General features: G+C 39.6%; 1 protein-coding gene across 1 annotated transcript in view; it reads right to left on the bottom strand.

Annotated features, from left to right (window-relative positions):
• Positions 1-2,057: 2,057 nt before the first annotated feature.
• The window catches only part of LOC149300242 (WW domain-containing transcription regulator protein 1-like), a 53,448-nt gene continuing 31,102 nt past the window's right edge, over positions 2,058-24,403 (bottom strand). The window contains exons 2-6 of the mRNA XM_089485397.1: positions 23,175-23,305; positions 8,865-9,070; positions 3,460-3,593; positions 2,854-2,966; positions 2,058-2,239 (exon numbers count right to left, since the gene is read on the bottom strand). Coding sequence (XP_089341523.1) covers positions 2,058-2,239; positions 2,854-2,966; positions 3,460-3,593; positions 8,865-9,070; positions 23,175-23,305 — 766 coding nt within the window. The remainder of the gene's footprint in view (positions 2,240-2,853; positions 2,967-3,459; positions 3,594-8,864; positions 9,071-23,174; positions 23,306-24,403) is intronic.

Raw genomic sequence — 24,403 nt, 5'->3', positions numbered from 1 at the left:
CGGTATATCCTACATTCTGAATAACCTAAGAGACCTTGTATATTAGAAACTTTTACTGAAAAACTTTGCTGCTTCTTATCATCTACAAATATGGCATATTACAACTATTCTGCAACGGGAGCCACTTGATCACTCCCTGGCCAACACTATCCATAACATTAAGCGGGTAGAACATCAGAAAGCTTTAGTTACTTAACAGCTGGACAGAAAATAGATTTGCCACTGAGAACCTAGTGATTCACCATCAGTTAACCATGGCAGCTACTTTTCTTTAAGTATACATGTGTTGTCATCAATGTCACCAAACCCCTTATGATACCAACCAGATTCCCTTCCCTTCTATATATGTAGATTCAATCAATCTGTCCAAATGAAAAACGTTGGGCAGGCTGCACACCTAGACAAGCATATCTACTATGAGATCTTAAAAGGTGATATTTGATGTTGGTCAACTTGCTACTTTTGCCAACTGCTAGAGACCTTGCAGGTCTTCTGCTTTTTGCTAAACACACATAAGTGCAAAATAATCTCTTGTGGATTATATAGGATTATATCAAGAGACTTCAATCAATAATGCCTTTAACAAAACAACATAATTTCAGTAAAAAAAAAAGAAAAAAGAAAAACATGTATTTTAAATATAAATATTATATGGTTTAAACACACTTAGGGATTTTGGGACGTCATTTGTATCTGCGATTGTGTTGTTGGTGCATATGCCTACTCAGTCCCACACCTCAGATGTAAAATTCTTTAATGATAATATAAAAAGTTATTAATATAGTATATAAATGTATCTCCTGTGTATGTTCCAACTGCTGAAAAAAAAGATTAATATCTCATTTGTTTACAGCATTGCTGGAAATATAAACAATTATATGATGATAATCTACATAGTGGACACATATACTATATGTAAATGAATTCCACTTCTAAAAACACCTTTTTAACACACGTTATCACTTTGAATATGATTTTCAAAATACTCCCTTTGATAGTGTCACAGACATGATTGCTTTGTGTATCAAAAAGGCTGATCTTTGTCAGTTGCAAAATTTGTAGTGCTTACTAAAACAAACAATAAAATCAATAAGGCATAAAATGGAAATAAAACAGTAAAAATGTGTAATCACATGTTTATACAAATAAGTGGTAGATAGTACCAATCTGTTGTAGTGTATAATTTTTTTGGATAGTAATGCTACTTTTAAATTGGAAATATCTATAAATGAAGTTATTGTGCTTCTGCTAAAAGAGAAAAAAAAAAGTCTAGGTAGCTTGACTTAAAAAAAACTACTTGTCAACCTATATCCAGCAAGATGTTTGAACAATACTATGATTTATAAAGCTTATGTCAAACACGTTAAAAGCATTAGGTTCTATAGTTATAAACATATTGTATGTATACTGTACAGACAGAGCTGGGTTTATATTAAAAGCGTCTTTAGGCATAAAGTCCCTGGTGTCATCACCCTGACCTCTAGAAAATTAAAAAGGCGTTGTAGGGTGGGATAGGCAAAGAGCAGGTCGTGAGCAACAAAATAGGGCAAGGTTGGCAAAAAGAGAGCATGGCATACTTGAGAGGCTACCATAAAGTCTCTCTACTCTTGCCTCCCAAGGTTGCCCTAATAAAGAAAGACAAGAATGATGGCCTGGCCCAAAGTAAAGTCCTAAAGTAAACTCCAGCCCAATGCACAGTTTTATTTCTATGCTTGTATAATGTAATGCCTAAGTCCTACTTAAAAAACAAACAAAACAAAGCTATCTGCAAAACCGAATACAGAAATGGAACCAGTAACAGCGTTAGCCTCTAGTAGGTGACCCAATTCTGAAAGGCTGCTGCTCGGGTACAGATACAGAGGATGTAAACCCACACTAGTAACAAATACATAACATCCTCACAGTGATGAATAGAATGACTACTGTATCATAACTCAAGTCAAACAAATGGCAGCATGTGGATGAACTTGCTCTGAGGCTCATTGTACATTTCCATATCAAAAGAAAATTTTGCTAGGTTATTAAACAAAAAATATACAAAGCAGTCAGAGCACCGACTAGAGCCAGGTGAGGTAGGATTCATTTTTGTTCAACACACACTCCACGTCATTGAGACTGGGAATCAAATCTTCAGACTCCAGTGTCCCCAGGTCGACGTTTGTCCCAGGAAGAGAGTCAAGGAAATCTGGAAAACGTGTTTGTGGGTTCAGATTCAAAGCTGGTTGGGCCAGAATTTCAGCTGAAAAGAAATGGATAGTAGATTGTTAAATTACGAGCAGTATTGCCTAGAATCCTGACAGATCCTATCTATCGATAACAGTAAGCCAATGTTATTCTGAGTTCTGTTCTTGTGAGGGTCTCCATAAAACAATGAAGTTAGAATGATGGTTAAACGTGGGTTTGCTGTAGTTCAGAATTATTAAAATCTAAATCAGATACTTGCATTGAGATCTAAACTATATTTACACAATCCCTACAGTCAGAATAGGGCTCATATTAACCTTTAAATAATTTGTGACTGACTATATGGCAATGAAGATGTTGATGCTCAACAATATAGCACAGTAATATAGTGGACAGCACACCCATAGCTCAATATCATGTTCTTAATACAAACATACAAAATGTATAATTGGAGCACAGAATGGGTCAAGTTATGGCATCGATACAGCCTAAACTCATTGTTGTTATAGACATTCTGGTGACTGTATGTGGAATCTTAAACATACACACAAAAAAAAAAAGCTTTTAATGGCCCAAAGTATTCAAACCTGAGCAGTATATGGGAAAAGTTTTCCTACGACTGGTAAACACATAAATGATCATTTTCCGTAGTGTTCATGAAGTCCATACCTGTGTCCATTTCCTCCATATTACTTAGAAAGTCTTCGGGAGTAGTCGGTATGCTGTAGCATCCCAGACCAAGGCCACTGTCTGTGCTTTGTTCTCTAGAGTGGTATGGCCCGCTAGTAAAGGAATGAGAAGACAAAGGTTAGACAGATTCATTAACTGTGCGCATAACATAAAGAATGTGTGCTGAAAACAGGTAAAGTTTACACTGAAAAAGGACTATTTGAGTCATAAACCATATTAAAACAAATTTATAGCTAACGCAAATATCAAAGGCTATAGTTTTTAAACTCTTTCTTTGTAGATGTTGCTTGTGTGTAGTTGCTGTGTGCAATGTCACATTCACAATTCAGAACATACGTACACACTATGACCCACTCAAAGCAGTTACAAAAATCAAGCATTCACAATAAAGTATCTGTCCACCTATGCTCTGCTATTAATGAACCCAGAATACAGGGCAGATTAATGGGGGTTCGCTGCCTATTGTGCTTTAACAAGAACTAAACATGACTGCCATCTTAAGTAATTCAGGTACGAGTCCGGACCAGAAGGTTAATAGAGGAGAATCAAGAATGCTGGTCATATGGATGCTTAACAGCGACTTGCCTGTTGAGGAAAGGGTCAGATCCATTGTTCGTTATAGATCGGATGTCCTGGGTCATGGTAGGTGGGCTCACCGTGTTCTGCACAGGAGCCATGCTCTCAGACTCCATGGGAAGTTGTCGGCATAATGCAGCTTCCTGGAAAAGCAAAACATGAGAAAGTGAATGAGACTTTCCTTACAGTGGACACCCAAAAACAAAGTCCACTAGCCTTTTATAACAGAACACCCCCTTTCCCTTAACTGCAAAATAAGTAATAGCTGCTCAAAGCTTCCATTTACAACACCGTTTTAATAAACTGCCAGTGCTGTGCCACATTTATTAGAGGACATTTCCCTTTTAAGACACTATGTACCTAAATAAAAGCTTACATTAATCTACTTAACATAATCTTGATTATGGTACACAGAAGAGAAACAGGGCCATGCGTACAGTATGGTTCATAATAGCCGATTTTCTATCGGAGACTATAGTGGGACAACTCCATTCAAAAAGAGATATATAATTATCTAGTCACATAAGGGAGCCTAAGTTTCTCACTCATTCATTTTTTTTAGCAACCTTTTATGGAACATGCAAAGCTGCTTCCCAGTTGGCTGCATGCCTTCTGTATACCTTAAATATTAATCTACTAATTACAAAGCAGTTGACCTAAATGCTGCAATTAGGCTGTCCTTATGACCTGGAGCCACTGGGTGGGGAAACAACAGTCAAGAATGATCATCTTGCACACTGAAGAATAAGGAAAGAACATGAATCATCACTGGGGAGGAACCACGGAGTACAGCATGTGAGTCTGTCTGCACGTGTTACGGGCTCTCCTAATAACAATATGGCCTCTGTCTACTCCAGCCATTGCTTCAGGTGGAAACATGCTCGTGGTCTTCGTGACTTGTAGAAAAAGCACCCATTTTTAGGTGTCAAACGTTAAAGCATCCACTTAAATTCATTGTGGGGAGAGTATAATGGTTAGACTGGTTACAGGACAAGGAAATAACGTAAAGAACCTTGACCACTAGAACATTCACAATCAACTAACCGAAATCACAAGGAGAAGGAAGCTAGAACTTCAGACAACATTTTAGGAAACAAAAGTAGAAAATGCTATTAAGCTTTCTAATAATTATCTTTTTTAAAGACATTTCCCTTAAAGCAATGTCACTCCAAGCATTGTCATTAGACAGCTTAGTTACCCCATGCAGACAGCAGCACAAAGGGAGCGCTATTATTTACAGGTAATCCTAACTAACTGATGACAATCTGTAGGCGGAGGTCGAGTGGAGAGCTTTGAGAACAACCGAGTACCTTCAGGGGGTATATTTGTGTATCTCAAGCTTCCAATATGGGGTATACTAATACTCAGCATATACTGTAGCTAGGAACTTTTTATGGTTATCAAATTATAACAAGACTTGCCTTGTTTATAGATGAGAGAGACTCAGTTTCAACCTAATAAAACTAATTATAGATTGACAATTTGACATCCATCAGCATTATAAAGATGATTATATGACAGAGTTTAGGAATACTATGGTATACTTATGTATATTTGGGAGGATTTGAGCGTACACCGACAGTATTTATAAGGGAAATAAATATATATTATACGGTGTACAATAGTACAAGACTATATGTAATAGTTCATTTCAGAACAAGAGATTTGTATTCAACAAAAGCATTTAAAAAAACTGGTGGCAAGAGGCAGATATAAATCATCATATAGATTTATAATGTGATGCATTTGGGCAATCAAGCCTGCAGATTAAACACTATATAAAACAGCTAAGGGGACAAAAATAAAGTAAAACTGCCTACTTCACAGGCTTTACTGCAGTTCATTGTTGAATATGTTGGCATTATAGTTTTAAAATAATAATAAAGCACACATTTCACAGCCCCTTTATATTACTTATTACAAATATAATTCCACTTTGCTAAAGCCATCGACGTGTAGTTTGTGATTGGTAAGACGTGCATCACAATAGTTGATCAAATCTGTGATGGCTCCATGGACAATAGTTTGAGGCCATGTGAATTAATAGGTTCTCTGTGTGGGTTGATATATTCAGCTGCTTTAAAATCAGCTTTTATAACGCCTACGATGTAACCAGAATTGTAAAATGTTTTTATATTGTGAGTGGTGTCACCTGTTTTTAGGTCAACACTCAAAGGAAACGGATGTGGCGCCCAAAAAAGACAAGTGTCGGGTGCTACAGCTGATACTAACAGGTGAAAGCACAGAGCATCACACTGTACTGGTGGTATTCTTCAAGGAAATAACATGAAAGGTAATTCCATGATGTGTCCAGAGCTATATATACATAGTGTGTGTGGTCCTACGGAGATTAGACACAAACTAAAATAAAATGAGGGTGACATTAAGAAACGGATCGAGGCGTTCAATCACTGATCCAAATAACAGTCTAGAAGCCGAAGATTAAGCTTCAGAGTAAAGATAAAAAGAAAATGATTTTAGAAAAAGGGCTACAAAGAAATCCAAATCAGTATTACCGACTAATCAGTATCACTAAACAAAAAAGTGATGGACTGCTGGCACACATGCCAAGCGTATCTAGTATTAATGCTTTAAACCAATGATAACAATACAGGGCTAAAGAATATCTTTGTGCGTCATTCAATTGCATTATAAATATCAGATAAAAACACTAAGGACTTCTTCACAAGTTCCAACTAGTTGTTTAACCTTCTATTTAAGGCTGTAGCAGCTGAGAGTCAGATGGAACCAGACCTCCTCCTGAACTTTCATCACCACAAAATACAAGTAAATTTTGACCCTAATGCTCTGGCATTATAAAGGATATTTTTTCCCCTTGTACCATATGGCGATTTTGGCATCTAACTTTTGTGATTTGGCTTCCAAACGTATCTGTAATGTTCTTAAATCTTGCTTTTTTACAATAATGTACACACACACATATATATATATATATATATATATATAAGTAAATGTAGGCATTTATGTATTTTATGTAATAAGTGTATGTAATTAACAGATATATATATATATATACACACACACACACACATACATACATATATATACACACACATATATATATTATATTCACATAATTTTTTTTGCCCTAATGAGTATTTATGTTGCTCTAGTCCTTCACGGTGTATTTATGTCACTGGCCATACAGAATAGCACCTAGTCCGTACTTTTTCATGCGTTCTTGTGGAGGCCAGCGTCTCCCGACCAGCACATTTACATATGGGATAAAAATAGACTTCCCCTGCTGCTTTGCATATACAGCATAAAACACACTTTAATTAACTTAATTGATTGTTTCAGGAGGAGTCCACTGGTTTCACCCAGTAAAAACACAAGCCCCAACGGGAAAACTCCCTGAAACTGGTATTTTGTCTCAGCTGGGTGCGTCTTTTCCCTGCACAGCAGCTGTCATGTTTGGAGTGATTGGAAAGCCAGCTAGTGAGTGTATTCGGGTTAAAAGGAGAGAGCGGAGATCTGGAATTGGAATTCCACACCCTTTCACCCAAACCCTAGGGCCTCATTCCAGTCGCTCAGCAACTACTGACTCGGCAATTTTCCTAACACAGGTCGCATTAAAGAAAATAAGGTAGAAGTGAAGGATTAGCGTGGAGTCAGCATAGCTGTTACAATAAAATAATTACGAAGGGAATTTTCCAGAGTCCAATACTCTTCCAGATGTTTGTATGTAAAAAAAACAGAATGATTACACAGTCAAAACTGGATATACTAAATAAGTTTACAAAGACAATTGTAACAACAGACAGAGCCTCTGCAACACAAAGGAGGACACCCCAACAATGTGTTTCGCTACTAAGTGCCACTTAGTCACGAGTGATGCTGTAAAGACTCTGTAGGAGGTGCTTTTAATTCTTGTGAAAGAGATTACTTTATATATATTTAAAATCCCGTGATTTTACACCATTGCAGAAGCCACAAAATCAAGGTAGCCTAGGAGCTGCTACTCATAAGTCTATGGAAAGAAAATCAAAGTATGTATATATATATATATATATATATATATATATATATATATACGATCAGGCAAGGGTTTCACGAACTGTTCCACAATAGTTATAGTAGTGCAATATATTAAATGAAGTCAAGGAAACCTTTTGCACTGCACAACTGGTGGAAGGTCAGACTTATTCATGGTTGACTACCTTATAAACAAGAGGATTTAATGGAGTCAAACAAGCTATAGGCAAATGGTAATGTGCAAGAGTCTAAATGGTTTTAGTCTACAATACAATAGTTTGGGGTCAGCTGTTTTCATGGAAAATATGGGAATTTCTAGCTATTTCACATAATTGCAAAAGGGTTTTTTCAATGATCAATTAGCCCTTGTAAAACTTGGATCAGCGAACACAACGTGCCATTGGAACACGGAAGTGCTGGGAATGATAAAGGGCCTATGTACGCCTATGGAGATATTCCTTTCAAAATCAGCTGTTTCTAGCTACATTGTTCATTTACAACGCCTACACTGTGAACCCAAATGTTTGAGAGGCAGTGTATAACTGGACAATAAGTAAATTACATAGATTGACATTGGAGTAGTAATGTTTTATATGGCATCTTAAGCATTACATAACAAGAATGAAGCGTTGGCCAAAACTGAGACAACTTAAAAGTCCTATTTGTAAATGCAGCTGAATACCTTGAAACGCCACAAAATTACACTTATGTGAAGCTTCTTCACAATGGCTTATGATTGAAGTTTATGTCTCTGGAAAGTTTTATGTACAAGAACATTACTGGAAATAGTGTGTCTATGGAAGTAGCATCAACTAAAAAACAAAACAAAAAATGCATGCCTGTAAAGTTACATACAAGCACAGATCATAACTAGGAATCCAGTAAAGTTGGATAGAGCTACTGCTTAACTGTACCAGTCCTCTATAAGCCTCAGTATTTTAATACTAAAAGAATGGCTGGTGTCTTAATTTTGAAAGCTATTTGAAGATGGATGCAACAAAATATGATGGGTGTTAAAAACATCGCATCCACCACACCTGTGGCTGGCATCACAGTGTCATGCATTGCTTACAGCAATGTTGAGCTATTCCCACATTAAAATAATATGCTGGATGTGGATAGAAAAAGTATGATGCTCTTCAGAGCAAGCCCATTGTGTAACTACACCTTTTATCCCAAAGCAAGCAAGTCACTGGATCTACAGTAGAAGGCAGGAAGACCCTCCCTATAGCGCTACTTCTATGTTTCAATGGCTGGAGTAAGAATGCTTTGAACATGGCCTGATGCAACAGGTACTTACATGGTAGATAGATGTACAGTGATGGGTTTACAGTCATGCCCTTGGGCAAATACTTTACAACAATAAAGATTTCTTATTTGCCAACTTTGTGAAAGCTCCAAACTTTGTCTTTAGTTACCTGTCTCATCAGCTCCTCTTGACGCATTCGGATCCGTTCTCTCTCTATTTGGATTCTCTGCAGCCTGAGTTTCTGCTGCTGTTGTTGCTGAGCGGTGAGGGCATTGGGCAAGTTGATTAGTGCTGTTTGATGATTCTGGCTGGGGTGGGTCTGTTGGGGTATAGCTTGGCTGGGAGTCATCTGTTGTTGATGCTGGTGATTCATCACTACACGAGAAGATAGACAGAGTTACCATCTTAGTGATGAAGGTTATAATTGCATATTATATACATCTCATCATCCAATCATCCATCATCATATTATAATATATTGAAGCTGTCACTTTTATCGAACCTGGGCCTTTTTCTCTCTGAAAACAAAATTATTAAAAATAATCTCATATTACACGTGGCTTGGTATAAAATGAATATCTAAAGCACAGTTTTGGGACACAGCGGGTCATTACACACATGTATCAAGGTCTTACGTCAAATAAACTTAGTTATACGTTGCCAATATGGACAAGTTCCATATAACTAATTCCCACAAAGAATTGAATGGACACAGAAAAGGAACAGTAAAAGACCAGTATACTGTATTTACTGTACTTATAGTGAAACCAATGGAGACATTTTTCCAATAGTGTACACCAAGCACTTCGAAGCTGAGTGTAGTCTCACCTACCATGTGTGAATTAACAGAAACAGCAGTGGTAGGGATACTTTTTCTTAATCAAGAAGGATGCATTATGCTTGAAACCGCCCCAGGCTATCCACCCTAGATCAGTACAATCCGATCTTCTGCTAAGCCCAGACATATTTCTCACTGCTTTAAATTTGTATTTGAAACCTTATCTACGGGAGTGTCCACATATTTTAACTACAGCCTGGAAAGCTGAAAAAAGATCCCATTAAGTAGTAACAGACTATGGGAGCAAGCATGCCTTAAAGGTGTACATGTCTCTTTTTCAAACTGAAAGTAATACACAGTGCATAGCTTCACATTAAGTGTCTTCAGTGTCTCATTTGCTAACCAAAACACTGTAAGATACTCAAATACAGTGGTTGTAACACTTAAAGATAAGCCTTTATAACATTTGTGATGGAAGTAATGGTAAGCGAGATGCTTCCTTGTGGCTGGCCCCAAGGGTTTACAGCATCCTGGGCACATTCTACTGAATGTCAGCACAAGAGACAACCTCATGGTAGCATCCTTTATCAGGCCAGCGTCACAGACAGCCATCTAGTTTGTCTATATGCTAGGGCCAGCCCACTGTGTCCTATGCAATTATGGAGATACCTCTATCCATTACCAAGGGCTAGCTTCCCAGCTTTTCTTGATCCACAATGGTCGTCATTCTCCACCTGTATGTGCCCAGTGAAATGCTTGATGAAATCATTGAGCTTTAGCAATGATAATAGGTTGTCACACAGCAAATGCCTTAGTTTCACAAAATCATATAAAGAACAGGTCACTTGTTGAGAACAACCTCCCCTGTCAAGAATGGACATCACACATGGCTTCTTCTGGGCTCTTACACCTTTGATTTTTGAAATGTTTCTGTCAAGAGGAAGGTCACACTGGTATAATTGGCTACTCAAGCAGATACACCGGCTATGCTGTAGAAATAATATTTTGATCGTATCCAAAGGATTCCCCAGCATATGAACAGGTTCCACGGGACAAATATAACTTGTGGTAATGTCAGACCATGCAATATATCCATGTCACCGTAAAACAGTAATTTAAAAATGGATTGATATGAAGTAATCTGGTTCCTATACAGGCCACTTTCCGCTATGTTTTTTTATGCTTGTGTCAGCAGTTGCAGTAATTCTGCAGAGAGACACATTTATCTATCCTACAATTAGTTTGTCTTCACCTTAACTTTTGTGAAATTTTCAGTGTCAAGAGTCAGGCAGCAGATCATGATGGAAAACACATGTAAGGAACTCTACATCCAGATCCCCACAGAAATGTTTATCAATTTAAGTAACAGTTATATCAGAGAGAGGCTAATTGCTTCTTACTCCATTTTTTTCTTTATTATTTTTTTAATTGGGCAACCATTCTTACAAAACGCTACAAGGGATTTTCTGAATAATAAAAAAATAAAAAACAAAAGAAACAATGCAATCCATTTTTTTTGTGGCTGCTTCAGAACCAGGAGCAGTTGTATCTAGCGAAGATATGCAGTCTCAAGCACAATTAAGTTAGGGGAAAACAATTTAATGCTTTTTAGAAAACAGTGTCAATCTTCATTTGTGCTCAGCCCAAAACTAAGGCACTTAATCCGATTCCTTGTTTCGAGGGTGCTCTTCTTCTTTGACTGAGCCAGGCTGGGGATTTTAATTGTGCTTCACAGAGTCATGGAGACTGATAATCAAGCACTAAACATAATTGAAGTTCTACATAAATGCTCAGTATACAAATCACAAATATAAAGTTTCTAAGTTCTATTCCTGGTACGAAGACTATATAAAACCACCAACAGAGACTCTTATACAGTTTACAGGGTGCTGTTCATTTGTGTTCTTCATCCCTATTTTTCTTAGAAACACAGTACTGTTGACATATCTAACACCAGCCATCACCATCAGTTATATTCATTTATAGAAAACATGTTTATTAGAAAACTCTTCTTAACTCAATGGAACTTGGGCTAACGCTGCTGCAAGTTAGAACAACCTCAACATCACCCAATATTTGCAAGGATAGTTATTTTAGGCTTCGCAGGGGAGCTGGCTCGGGAGCTGAAACGCCAGTAAGCTTGCCAAACCCAACTCAGCAATCCTGACTACATTTTTGAAATTAACCCACTGGAGTCTAATATTTCTAAGCATTCCAGTGAGTTTAGACTCTAGGATAGGACAAACAGGTCTTAAATGATGTCTGATAAACACTGGGCAGTGATCATTTTGTATATCTGCTCAGTTCAACACATTGTAGATAGACTCCTAAATATAACTTAAGGCCTTGCATTCACGAAAGTCTTTATTGTTGAGGTTAATTAAAATAAAAAAAGTCCAATGATACTGCCCCCACCCTCAATTAATCCATGGCAGGCAATCACCATGCTTCTTGTAGTTTACGTTGCATAGTGATTGTAAAACATGAATCTAGATATCCTAGGCAGCCATTATATTCCTCAACAAGAAATAAAAGGGTTAGAGATACCTGGAAGGGTGTTCATAAGGGAATTATGTAATAATTTAAGTTATACTAATTTAGGGGTTACATTGTTAATGTCCCTTTAACTGATTGTTACATACAAATATATTTTTACATATATAGTTACCAAATAGTTATAGATTATTAATCTTACTTACCGATAATGGAGACATGGAAGCAATGGGAAAATGTGAGAAATATGTTAGTTAAAATGATATTAGTATCAAGTATGCAGTTATATCCAGTAAGATAAATAAGATTAAAAAAAATACACATTTTCCCTTTAAGTGATTGTGCTGGTAAAAATAAGTGAGGCAGGAAAACAAACCCTGGGAAAAGAATATCTGTTTAATCAAAGCTTTAAAATTCACAGCCATGTGTATCCGTGAATACATCCAATATATCTCCCCACCATGTGTTGTGCTACATTTAGAAGGGGAAATCCTGGGGAGGAAGTATTCCAAGAACATGGTCTTGGGTATTTTTAAGAGAAACCTTCATCTCTACACTAACAACACAATATAAAACATGGTCATTATAGGAAACTGCAGACAGGCAAGTCAGTGTCATGCATTTGCTATACAATGTATCCATTACAATAATCCCATATCTCCAAACAGGTACACATATTTTATTAATTTTTAATAACCTAAGATAAGGAAAATGTTACCGCTTGATTAATGACCTTAATTTATAAACCCCAGGCTCTGAAAAGGGGTAATTAGGGAACACAGTAAGTATGATGTAAAAGGTCTTAAACTACTGACGCAGATGAAAAAAAGAATCATGCTCAACAGGGAATAACATGTCCTTGCTATAATTATTTCATTCGCATTGGAATTGACTTTTAAGGCTAGTGATCCAATGATATTACCGTGGGTCCCTTCTGCATCCTACAACACTAAATTGTGTAACGGTTATTATAAACAACTGCTGCACCAATCCAATAATCAAGGGCTAAAAGCAGACCACGTATTCTATGTATCTTTGCCTGAAAATAAACAGTTTGACGTACATGGTATATTTTTTAATTGAGATGTCCGTTTTCAGGTTGGGTTCCTCAAACTTTGAGGCCTCTTTGCTGCTCTTGAGAGCTGGAGTTGCACCAATAATATAATCTAAAACTAAAAGAATACAGAAAGTACAAACAACTGAATACCATTCCTTGCAGCATGGTTATGATTTAAGATTCTTCTGTTTTAACTGTGTTTGATTTATTGTCCATGTATTTCCGCAAAACATTCCAAGTAGCTCATCAGCTACTTTCTCGAGGACACATATACATTTGACATGTTGCGGACTAGTAGGTGTAGTAGCAGTATCTGGGATAGTTCACTAATTTATTAATTTCTTTTTGTGAGTAATTATAAAAATTGCAAAACTTTTTATCTTAAAATGCCACTTAAACTAAATTGGCATATATATAGGGAAATAGGACTACAAAATATAATAATTTCCACTTTTATCAAGTGTTCCACACAACTATCTGGAGCAGTCTTTCATTATATCCTCCACAAACAATAGGACAGCTACACCCTCCAGCAGGATATGGAAAAGTCTGAGGCCCGTGTTTATAACATTCAGGCCTGATTACTGTAACTCTTATTGTTTGAGGCTTCCTGGCCAGTTAGTTCCAACTAAAAGAAAAGCAGCAGGTGCAACACACAGTGATTGGTACAATCTGTTATTACATGAACTCCAATTGGAACCGACATATCCAAACAAAAGATCTTCACTTTTCAAACTGTCAAAATCATTTCTGGTGGTTAGGAGATCTGCAAGTACCAATCTAAGTGCACATGTACAAGTTACTAATAAATTTGGTCAACTGAAGGGGTATTGTTATGGGAGGGGGGGGAAGTAAAGTCAAGTGCCCCCCCCCTTACTCTTGCCCTTCCGGATATAAGTAACACACAAACTCTAACGCTGTTACCTCCTCTGTGGTCCCGCGGGTAGGGGAGCTGAGACGCAGCCCGCGCGTCCAGCCCCCTGCTCGTTCCGTTGGCGGGAGCCGCCACCAGGTCCGTCCGGCGGATAGACGCGCGTCCCCGCAGAGATCACTGGATCCTGACGGGGCGCGCGCCTCGACGTCAGGAGTGCCGTTCGCGCATGCGCGAACGGCTAACTCATAAATATTCATGTCGCTTCTTAAAGCGACATTTATCTTTTTTCCTCCTCCCCCTAATTAGGTGGGTAGGAGGATCCTGTGAGTAGAGGGATATTTAAACCCTCAGTAGGCACTTCACCTTTGCCTGTGATAGTGCCTAATAGCCTTCACTAGCGGTCCATATTCCTTTGTTATTTATTGGTTCTGACTCCGGCTAGTTTTTGACCTTGCTGTTTGCTGCCTGCCCTGACCTCAGCTCGTGACCCCGACTACTCTTTTGCCTGACCCCTGAATTTATTATTTTTTATTTATTATTTTCGTTCCTGGATTTTGTACTGCGCTACGCTCCTGTGTCCGTGATTCACTTTGGTGTTTCGTTGCTGGGCCCTTCATCTCCGCCAGGAGGCGCCTTCCCAATTTCTGCAGCGAGGATCCTCTGCTGTATTGCAGACGTGACAGTTATCACAGGCCCTACATGGATCCCGCAGACTTGGCAAGGATGTCCAATCGTCAAGACAGACAGGATCAAGTCCTGGCGGCTCATGCATCGCAACTACAGTCTTTGGAACGGAAACTGGATGATGTCGCTGACCTCCTCAGATCCATGGCCACCAATCTGTCTCCTCCCGTCGGCCAAGGTACAGCATCTGATTCATCTTCACCGGCACCTGGATTCGGCACGCCGGTCAAAGCACCCAAGATGCCTTTGCCAGATAAATTTTCCGGAGACCCCCAAGAATGCAGGGGTTTTTTGAATCAGTGCACTCTACACTTCCGAGCTCATCCTCACACCTTTGCCTCTCATAATAACAGAGTGACTTTTATTATCAACCTTTTAAAAGGAGAAGCATTAGCATGGGCATCACCTCTGTTGGAACAGAATTCACCCATTCTGGAAGATGCTGACGCTTTTATTGCTTCGTTCAGGGCAGTGTTTGATGCTCCCGGGAGACGAGAGGCGGCTGAATCCAATTTGATGGAGATTCAACAGGGAGGTAGAACGGTGGCCCAGTATGCCGTAGAATTTCGCACGTTAGCATATGAGACCGACTGGAATATCAGCGCTCTGAAATCCGCCTTTCGTAGGGGTCTTAATGGGTCCTTAAAAGATGCTCTTACCTATCGTGACATACCTCATGATTTGGAAAATCTGATTGCATTATGTCTGCGTCTAGAAGCCAGAGGTCAAGAAAGAAGTTTCGAGCGAGACAGAGAACGCGACAGAAGGCCACGTCAGTTTAGACCTCCTGTTCGTCCAATTTTTCAGACCCCTACAAAACCTGCTGCTGCTGCTGATGCTACTGTTACTGCTGATGAACCTATGGAAATAGGCCCTGTACTTCATCTAACAGCTGAGGAGAAACAGCGCCGCAGAACTTTGGGGTTGTGTTTGTATTGTGGCAAAAAAGGACATTTGATTTATACATGCCCCAGGAAGTCGGGAAACGCCAGAACTTAGTGAAGTTAGGAGGTGCTTCACTAAGTGCTACTGTTGCTACACCTCCTCAGACTCAGAGACTTTTTGTTCCCATCATGCTACAGTGGCCAGGCCACCAAGTGGCCACTCAAGCTTTCATTGATTCAGGGGCCGCTGAGAACTTTATAGACAGAACCTGGGCTCTGGAGAATAATGTTCCGTTACAGCCAAAATCTCTGAAGACTTCTATCGCTGCTCTTGACGGTTCTCCATTAGGTACTGGGATCGTGTCCCTCCAAACGGAGGTTATTGGTGCCGTAGGCGGTATCCTCCACTCTGAAGAAATACAATTTGATGTTTTGTCCAGCCCACATATACCCATTATATTGGGAATGTCTTGGCTTCAACAACATAATCCCAGCATAGACTGGAGAGAAGGACAGATTCTGGCTTGGAGTCAAAGATGTTTGGAGAACTGCTGCAAGACTCCCACTAAGTTGAATTTAATTCTAGAAGTTCCTGCTACAGATCCTCGTCAATTGGTGCCTTCTCAGTACTGGGAGTATTTAGATGTGTTTTCTAAACGACAAGCAGAGACTTTGCCTCCCCACCGCGCATATGATTGTACAATAAAGTTGTTACCTGGCACCAACCCACCCAAGGGACACACATATCCCTTATCTCAACCGGAGAATCAGGCTTTGGCTCAATATATTGATGAAAGTCTAAAAAAGGGGTTCATCAGACCTTCAGCATCCCCGGCGGGAGCAGGCTTCTTCTTTATTTCTAAAAAAGACGGCTCATTACGCCCCTGCATCGACTATCGTGGGTTAAATAAAATAACCATTAAGAACAGGTATCCTCTGCCGCTCATAACAGAACTGTATGATCAACTGAGGGATGCCACCATTTTTACTAAACTTGATCTGCGTGGGGCGTACAACCTGGTTCGGATTCAAGAGGGTGATGAGTGGATGACGGCTTTCAATACCAGATACGGACATTATGAATACCTTGTGATGCCTTTTGGGCTATGTAATGCCCCAGCGGTATTCCAGAACTTTGTAAATGACATTTTCCGTGACATGTTGCTGTCCCACGTTATGGTGTATCTCGATGATATTTTGATTTACTCTAAGAATCTGGTGGAGCATCGGCAACATGTTAACCAAGTATTACAAAGATTACGAGAACACTCATTATTTGCTAAGGCCGAGAAATGTGAATTTGAATGTGACAAGGTGAAGTTTTTGGGCTATATATTATCTGTGGGGCAACTGGAAATGGATCCTGACAAATTGGCAGCCATCAAAGACTGGAAGGAACCCTCTGATATTAAGGGTATACAGCGATTCGTAGGATTTGCCAATTACTATCGTCGTTTCATTCGAAATTTTTCTCAGATCATCGCTCCTATAATTGCTCTCACTCGGAAGGGGGCTAATCCTAAAGTTTGGACCCCGGAAGCTAAAGGAGCCTTTGAGAAATTGAAGCTGGCTTTTACTTCAGCACCTATTTTACAACGGCCTGATCCTGATTTGCCCTTTATTTTGGAGGTTGATGCATCAGAAACTGGAGCGGGAGCCATACTGTCCCAGCGGAATCAAATCTCCAATCGTCTTCACCCGTGTTCGTATTTTTCCAAGACTTTCTCTACCACCGAACAAAATTATGATATCGGAAACCGTGAACTATTGGCTATTAAATTGGCCTTAGAGGAATGGCGACATCTGCTTGAGGGGACGGCGATTCCTGTTACGATTCTGACTGATCATAAGAATCTGGTATATATCGAGAAAGCTAAAAGACTCAATCCTCGACAAGCTCGGTGGGCTCTGTTCTTCACTCGCTTCAATTTTTCAATTTCGTTTCGTCCGGGTTCCAAGAACACGAAAGCTGACGCACTGTCAAGGAAGCATGAGGCGCCTGATCGAGAGACTCCTGTTGAACCTATCATACCATCTACTAAGATAATTGCCACCATCCATAGTACACTTGTGTGGCATATTTCTAAGTCGCAAACGCCTCGGCCTAAAGGACATATAACCCCTCCTGGTAGACTCTATGTTCAACCCCGGTTTCGTAATGCTGTTCTCTCCTGGGGTCATGCCTCACCTGTAGCTGGTCATCGGGGAACTCGTAACGTCAAGTTTCTTCTACAGAGACATTTCTGGTGGCCTACTATGTCGCGGGACATATTGGACTATGTACAAGCTTGTAACGTTTGTGGTCACAATAAAACACCACGCACCAGACCTGCTGGATTATTATGTCCGCTACCGGTTCCTGAGCGTCCATGGCAACATATAGCCATGGATTTTGTCACGGATCTACCTTCCTCCAGGGGTCACACTACCATCTTAGTGGTTGTTGATCTTTTTAGCAAACAGGCTCATTTCATTGCTCTCTCCAAACTCCCATCAGCTAGTATCTTGGCGGACACATTCATGAAGGAGATTATACGTCTTCACGGAGTTCCACAAGTAATAGTTTCCGACAGAGGGTCGCAATTTATCTCCGGATTCTGGAGAGCAATGTGCAAACTCATGGGGATAGAATTGCATTTTTCTTCTTCTCATCATCCTCAATCTAATGGGCAGGCTGAAAGAACCAACCAGGTTCTCAAGCAGTATCTGCGGATGTATGTTTCCGAGGATCAGTCTGATTGGTCAATGCTGCTACATCTTGCCGAATGGTCCTACAATAGTTCATATCACGAATCCTTAAAAATGTCTCCGTTTAAAGCAGTGCATGGATATGAACCTTCATTTTGGCCTCAGGATACTAGTACCACAGGGGTTCCGGCAGCTGAAGCACAATTTCGTGTTTTACAGGACCATTGGGCAGCTCTTGCTGAACATCTGAAGCGCACTAAAAAGCTGCAAAAGAAAACGGCGGATAAATATCGCTCGCAAGGACCCGTGCTTAACCCTGGTGATTATGTGTGGCTCTCCACAAAATATCTGAAACTTCAACAAGCTGCCAGAACTTTAGGTCCTAAATATATCGGTCCCTATAAAATCAAGACAAGAATTAATGAAGTTACGTATTCTCTGGTCTTACCGAGAACATTACGCATTAACAATGCATTTCATATTTCCTTACTGAAACCTGTAATTTCTAACCAATACTCCCCCACGGTTCACACTCCTGATCCTGTCATTATTCAAGGGGAGGAAGAATATGAAGTGCAGGCTATTTTAGATTCTAGAAGGACACGAGGGAGGCTTCAATATTTTATCAGATGGAAGGGATATGGTCCTGAGGAGAGTTCCTGGATTCCTGCCTCCGATGTCCATGCTCCTGTTAAGATTCGTGCGTTCCATAAAAAATTTCCACAGAAACCTGCCCCTGATCGCCAGGATGTCTCTCATAGTAGGGGGGGTACTGTTACCTCCTCCGTGGTCCCGCGGGTAGGGGAGCTGAGACGCAGCCCGCGCGTCCAGCCCCCTGCTCGTTCCGTTGGCGGGAGCCGCCGCCAGGTCCGTCCGGCGGATAGACGCGCGTCCCCGCAGAGATCACTGGATCCTGACGGGGCGCGCGCCTCGACGTCAGGAGTGCCGTTCGCGCATGCGCGAACGGCTAACTCATAAATATTCATGTCGCTTCTTAAAGCGACATTTATCTTTTTTCCTCCTCCCCCTAATTAGGTGGGTAGGAGGATCCTGTGAGTAGAGGGATATTTAAACCCTCAGTAGGCACTTCACCTTTGCCTGTGATAGTGCCTAATAGCCTTCACTAGCGTTCCATATTCCTTTGTTATTTATTGGTTCTGACTCCGGCTAGTTTTTGACCTTGCTGTTTGCTGCCTGCCCTGACCTCAGCTCGTGACCCCGACTACTCTTTTGCCTGACCCCTGAATTTATTATTTTTTATTTATTATTTTCGTTCCTGGATTTTGTACTGCGCTACGCTCCTGTGTCCGTGATTCACTTTGGTGTTTCGTTGCTGGGCCCTTCATCTCCGCCAGGAGGCGCCTTCCCAATTTCTGCAGCGAGGATCCTCTGCTGTATTGCAGACGTGACAAACGCACACTCTAACACTCTTCACCAAACACACAATAACAAATGCTTACTTGCGACCTAATGCAACACTACCGATTAGATGCCCTCATTGAGACATGGGAACATAAGGCTTTAAGGTCAGATTTACATAGAATGTGTTATTGGAAGTATAGAACTAAAGGAAAGGATAGTAGGTTTGGCTGTTGCCCATTGCAACTGAGATAATGTTCATAAATGCACTGACTATCCCACTGTTACCACCAAAGAGGAGCAAATAACGTGATGTATTAGATAGCTGTTACCTTGTATTTGGGATTATACTGGCCTAGGTGCAGCAATAACCTACATTTTGTTAAAGACAGGAGGCTTCATATTTGCATTGACCTTCTTTACTGTAACCTCCAGCAGCAAAGAGACAGTAAACAATCCAAAGGGGGAGACGAAGTACCTGAAGACATATGGCCCAGGCCCTGCAGGAAGGCCGAGGCCTAACCACGCAAACTGGTGTTTAGGCCCAAGGTAGATAACGCCCAAATGAGTGAGAGCCGCAGCTGTAGGAAAGTTCTTGGATTTTGCGGGTAGTAGGCCGCAATCTTTGTTAGAGAGGTAGATTTATTGGAAAACCAGAAAAGAGGTAAAAAGAAGAAAGAGGGAACAGAGGGTATTGTCCCTTGCAAAACATGAAAAAACAAAGTGAGTTTTTTTATTAATACAGTAAAGCCAAAAAAGAGGGTGCTCATCTGGAAGTTAGCAGCAAAGAAGGCGGAAGAGAGAGATGCTCGCTGGGTTTTATATGTGCTGCTGGTCCTGGATTGGCTGTTTCTTTTACTGTATGTCAACTGTTCCTTTGCTGCCTGAGGTTACAGTAAAGAAGGTCAATGCAAGTATGAAGCCTCCTGTCTTGCTGGAAAATGGTAGGGTTCCATACAGGAAGTCATGCTTGCTGCTCCCAGTGGTATTCACGCACGGTGGGCTTGCCATACATGTGCATTACATTTCTGTAAACTGCATAACTTAGCTTTATTTAATGAACTAAATCACGCAATGTAATATAATTGAAAAGTGACCGATGTGTTCCAAGGAAAGCATGGTTAAACCGTGACAATTTCTTGTGTTTGTGTCTGTTATTGTCTCTAACACATTAATTACATGGTGATCGTCACGTAGCAATGACTGACTCATTGTTTCTTAATAATTATATACATGCAATGAAATAGAGAGCAATAGATATTAAATTAACAATATCAACATCAACTAACCATAAAATTAGGTTGTACGACAAGACCTCACCTTAAAAAAGGCATGAGATGTCTGCAATTAAATAATGCCCAGGACTCTACTCGAAATACTCTGGGGAATAATAAATAATAATTTCTTTAGCATATTGGAAAAACTGGGTTTGTACATTGTTTTAATTATTACTGGTACATATTTTATTCAGTTGCCTTTTAGATCATCTAAATTTGTTTATTTAAATTATTTTTGAGGGGTTCAGAAAGTTCTCCTACAACCCCAATTTGTGTGCACCCATTCTGGCTCAGCACAATGTCTATATAATCACCACACTTCCGTACCTTGTACAGTATAAGTCTGAGAGCCATCTCAGGTCCCAAAGATTTACATAACTTAACCTTTGTCTGTATGTTGGCCCAACAAGAGGTGTCCACGTCAATAAAAGCCTCCATTTTCTCTTGGGCTTACAGCTACATCCATTTTTATTTTCCCTTTGTCCATTTTATTTCACATTCTATGAAATAAATTTACTTAATGCCCGTCTCTTATCATACCTAGGTGGATAGGTTTTTGATCACTGTATATTAATGTATATAGCAAAGTCAATTACATCTATATGTAACTAGAGATTACTATAAAACGGATCAGGAATATAGAACATGTAGGTCTAGCCACCCTGTAAAAAAATGTAAAAATCCTTTTAGTTTATGTAGTTTGGCAGTACAGATATTGCTTCGAGATGTAAGCGTAAATGGGATTATATTAAAAACTGGATGTAGAATGCCTTCTAAATACCTCTCAAAAAATTGATAATTTTTGTGGTTTCTTCCACATCCTATTCAAGAAACCACATTTGCCTGTCCACAAAAAATGTATATTTCTTCATTACAAAGGAAAAATATAACTTGGTAGAAGACTTCCACGTTGCCAAAACCATTCTCCAAAAGCACTGAAATATACGTAAACCTGATTTAAAAAAAAAAAAAGAAAAGAGATCACATGCAAGGATCCCAACAAGCAAACGACTTGCTGTTAGTTTAATTTGGTCTTATGTGTGACTGTATCTATATGACAGGCTCCTCTTTTCATGAGCCAGCACTCAGGCATTTTAATATGACTTAAACAATTTCAGTTCAAACGAAACTTCATTTAATCTGGTGTTTTACCCTCAGTTTGGAAGGCACCAAAACTAGCTAAGCCCATTACACACTCACGTTGAGTCACCAGTGTTTTCCAGAATTACCAACACTTCATTTCAAACAGATGGGCTTTAAAATAAACAGACGCCGTTTGGAAGATGAAGACAAGACGTAAATCTCTAGCATCAGAAACAAGCAAACAAAAGGGGGAGAGGGTACGCTTGGCAGGCTGTGGATAAACTATTTGAAGATTAAGTGATCTCTCCCCAGAGGGTAACATTCACCCAGAGTCATGTTAGGATGTGGTAACACTAAGCCACACTTAGATTATTTTGATAAAATGTTTATAAGGGTCTTTGTATATTTAAACAAAGCCAGAAAAATAGTGTAAGCCAAAGAACGGACTGCACCTAGCACTGCATTTCTTGCGCTTAATAAGTACGTCAGCAAGAAAGACACATGTTTCTGATTTAGTGTACAGACCTAGGATCAAACCCAGGATGCATAAAGCTCCAAGCCAAGGGATGGCAGCCCTTCAAAAGAAAGACACAATTCCAGAACTAGAAAGAAAACGAGAAGGATATAGACATAGGTGTAGACTGCTATTTCTTTCGAGAAGAAATGGTTCAAAGTTGATTCTGGGGTGGTCGCCAAGACAGTTTAACTTGCTCTGCGTATTTCAGTATTTTCTTGAAAACTCTACTAAGATGTTTATCAGGTTTACAGCAAATAATGAAGCTACAGATCTTAATTGTTAATAGCCAGTGGTCCAAAAAATCATGGTCTTCGTTATTATTATTGCTGTTGTAAGTTACAATGTTTTCAATAAATAATTACTATTATTAATCGAGGCATTAGGGAACAATCATGTGACGCAATCACTATAAACATATCATTGGTTGCTATGGTGATTGCTGTAAGTGTTGCTCTTTCTAAAAAGCAACTTCTTAGCTCCTAGATTCTGTCAACCTAACTGATATTGATATGGAATATATTCTACAAATACCCAAATACTTTCAGTAATTGGATCATATGTAGAATTCACGTGGGGAAAACACACAAAACTATTCCTGTTACTAGTCTACAGTGTTTGTAATCCAAAAACACTGATTATTTATAAAGGCATGTAAAGAGGAAAGGTATACACGTGGCATATAAACAGTGATGGATGTTATGAAAAAGCCCATCTTGCACCCAGAGGACAATTCCTAAAAACATTTTCTACACACTTTCCCCATAAAAAACACACAGGCATCATACCAAGGTTGGGCTGGGACATTGCCAACGATCTTTGGCTCATAGATGTAGAAACTGGATGGTGGTTCAGATGTGCCACCGGTTGAGGCATTGTCTTCCGAGGATCCTGCCATGTTGTGATTTTTTCCATATGGCTGCAAGGAAGAAGGGGAGAAATTAAACATTTTAGGAAACAAACTCACACCTCTGTGAATGGACTATTGTGTATGCTGCTCATGAAAGCAACAAACGTAGGATTTATGATCACTAACAGGGTCAAACCTCAATTTACAAAAAAAACTGAACAAAAGCAGATGTTTAAGTTGAAATTAATAATATCACGTTTGATAAAACCATATTACCTGGAGTTTGTATTTATGATACAGGGATATATTTTAAGAAGCATTTCATTAGGAGAGAGTGCAAAAAAATGAAACGAGCACCCTAAAAGATGGAGCATAATAGGTCTATGATGGACAAGATGTAATTTGTTACTTAATTTGTTTTACAATCTGTTGAATTATTTTAATAGTTGTAACAACACAGTTTTGGTTCATTAATTAATGTATTTTTTTGTGATGAGTGTAAATGGAAAAATTGACTTCACACGTTGAAACAATTGCTTAAAGCTGTCACAATATAATTTACTAGAACAACATAACCTTCAAAATGTTTTCACAGTTTCGATGTTATGGCTACACCAACCGAGACAATTACAGATAATGCGCAGCCAGGTAAAACTGTGGTTGCTTTATGAGGGTGGTACCATCACCACAGACGCCTGGAGCGGTATCGTGGACAGCCCACACCATCATCAATTTACGTATATATACTTTCTAAGAATTCATATAGCTAAACAAACATATTATATTTGATTTATTTAATGGTTGGAGGAAGCGGATTAAGAATTAATATGTGTCTAACTAGTAACGTATTTACCCTGGTAGCTACACTAGGCCTATCCATTGGCAGCACTCCCAATTGCCCCCCTCCACGGCCGCTGTCACTCCGTGGCTAAGCACCTTTTAAAGCAGTGTTGACTCGACACGGTCTCCTTGGTGGAAATGGGCTGGTTGTGGAGCTCAGAGATCTCGCTTACGACCAGCCCATTTAGCAGCAGCACACCGGTGAGGGGTATGATGGCCCCTTGCTTTGTGGCGAAGTTGCCACCCTAGGCCCGGACCTAGTCGCCTAGTGCTGAGTATTAAGGCATTTAAATTACTTTGTTAAATTGTTTCAAGTTATAATGAGAC

This window comes from Sceloporus occidentalis, unplaced genomic scaffold (genome assembly GCF_023333645.1).
Source record: "Sceloporus occidentalis isolate IW3139 unplaced genomic scaffold, rSceOcc1.0.p SCAF_25, whole genome shotgun sequence".
NCBI lineage: Eukaryota > Metazoa > Chordata > Lepidosauria > Squamata > Phrynosomatidae > Sceloporus > Sceloporus occidentalis.
Note: the sequence above shows the minus strand (reverse complement) of the source record. Positions and strands in the feature narration are given on the sequence as shown.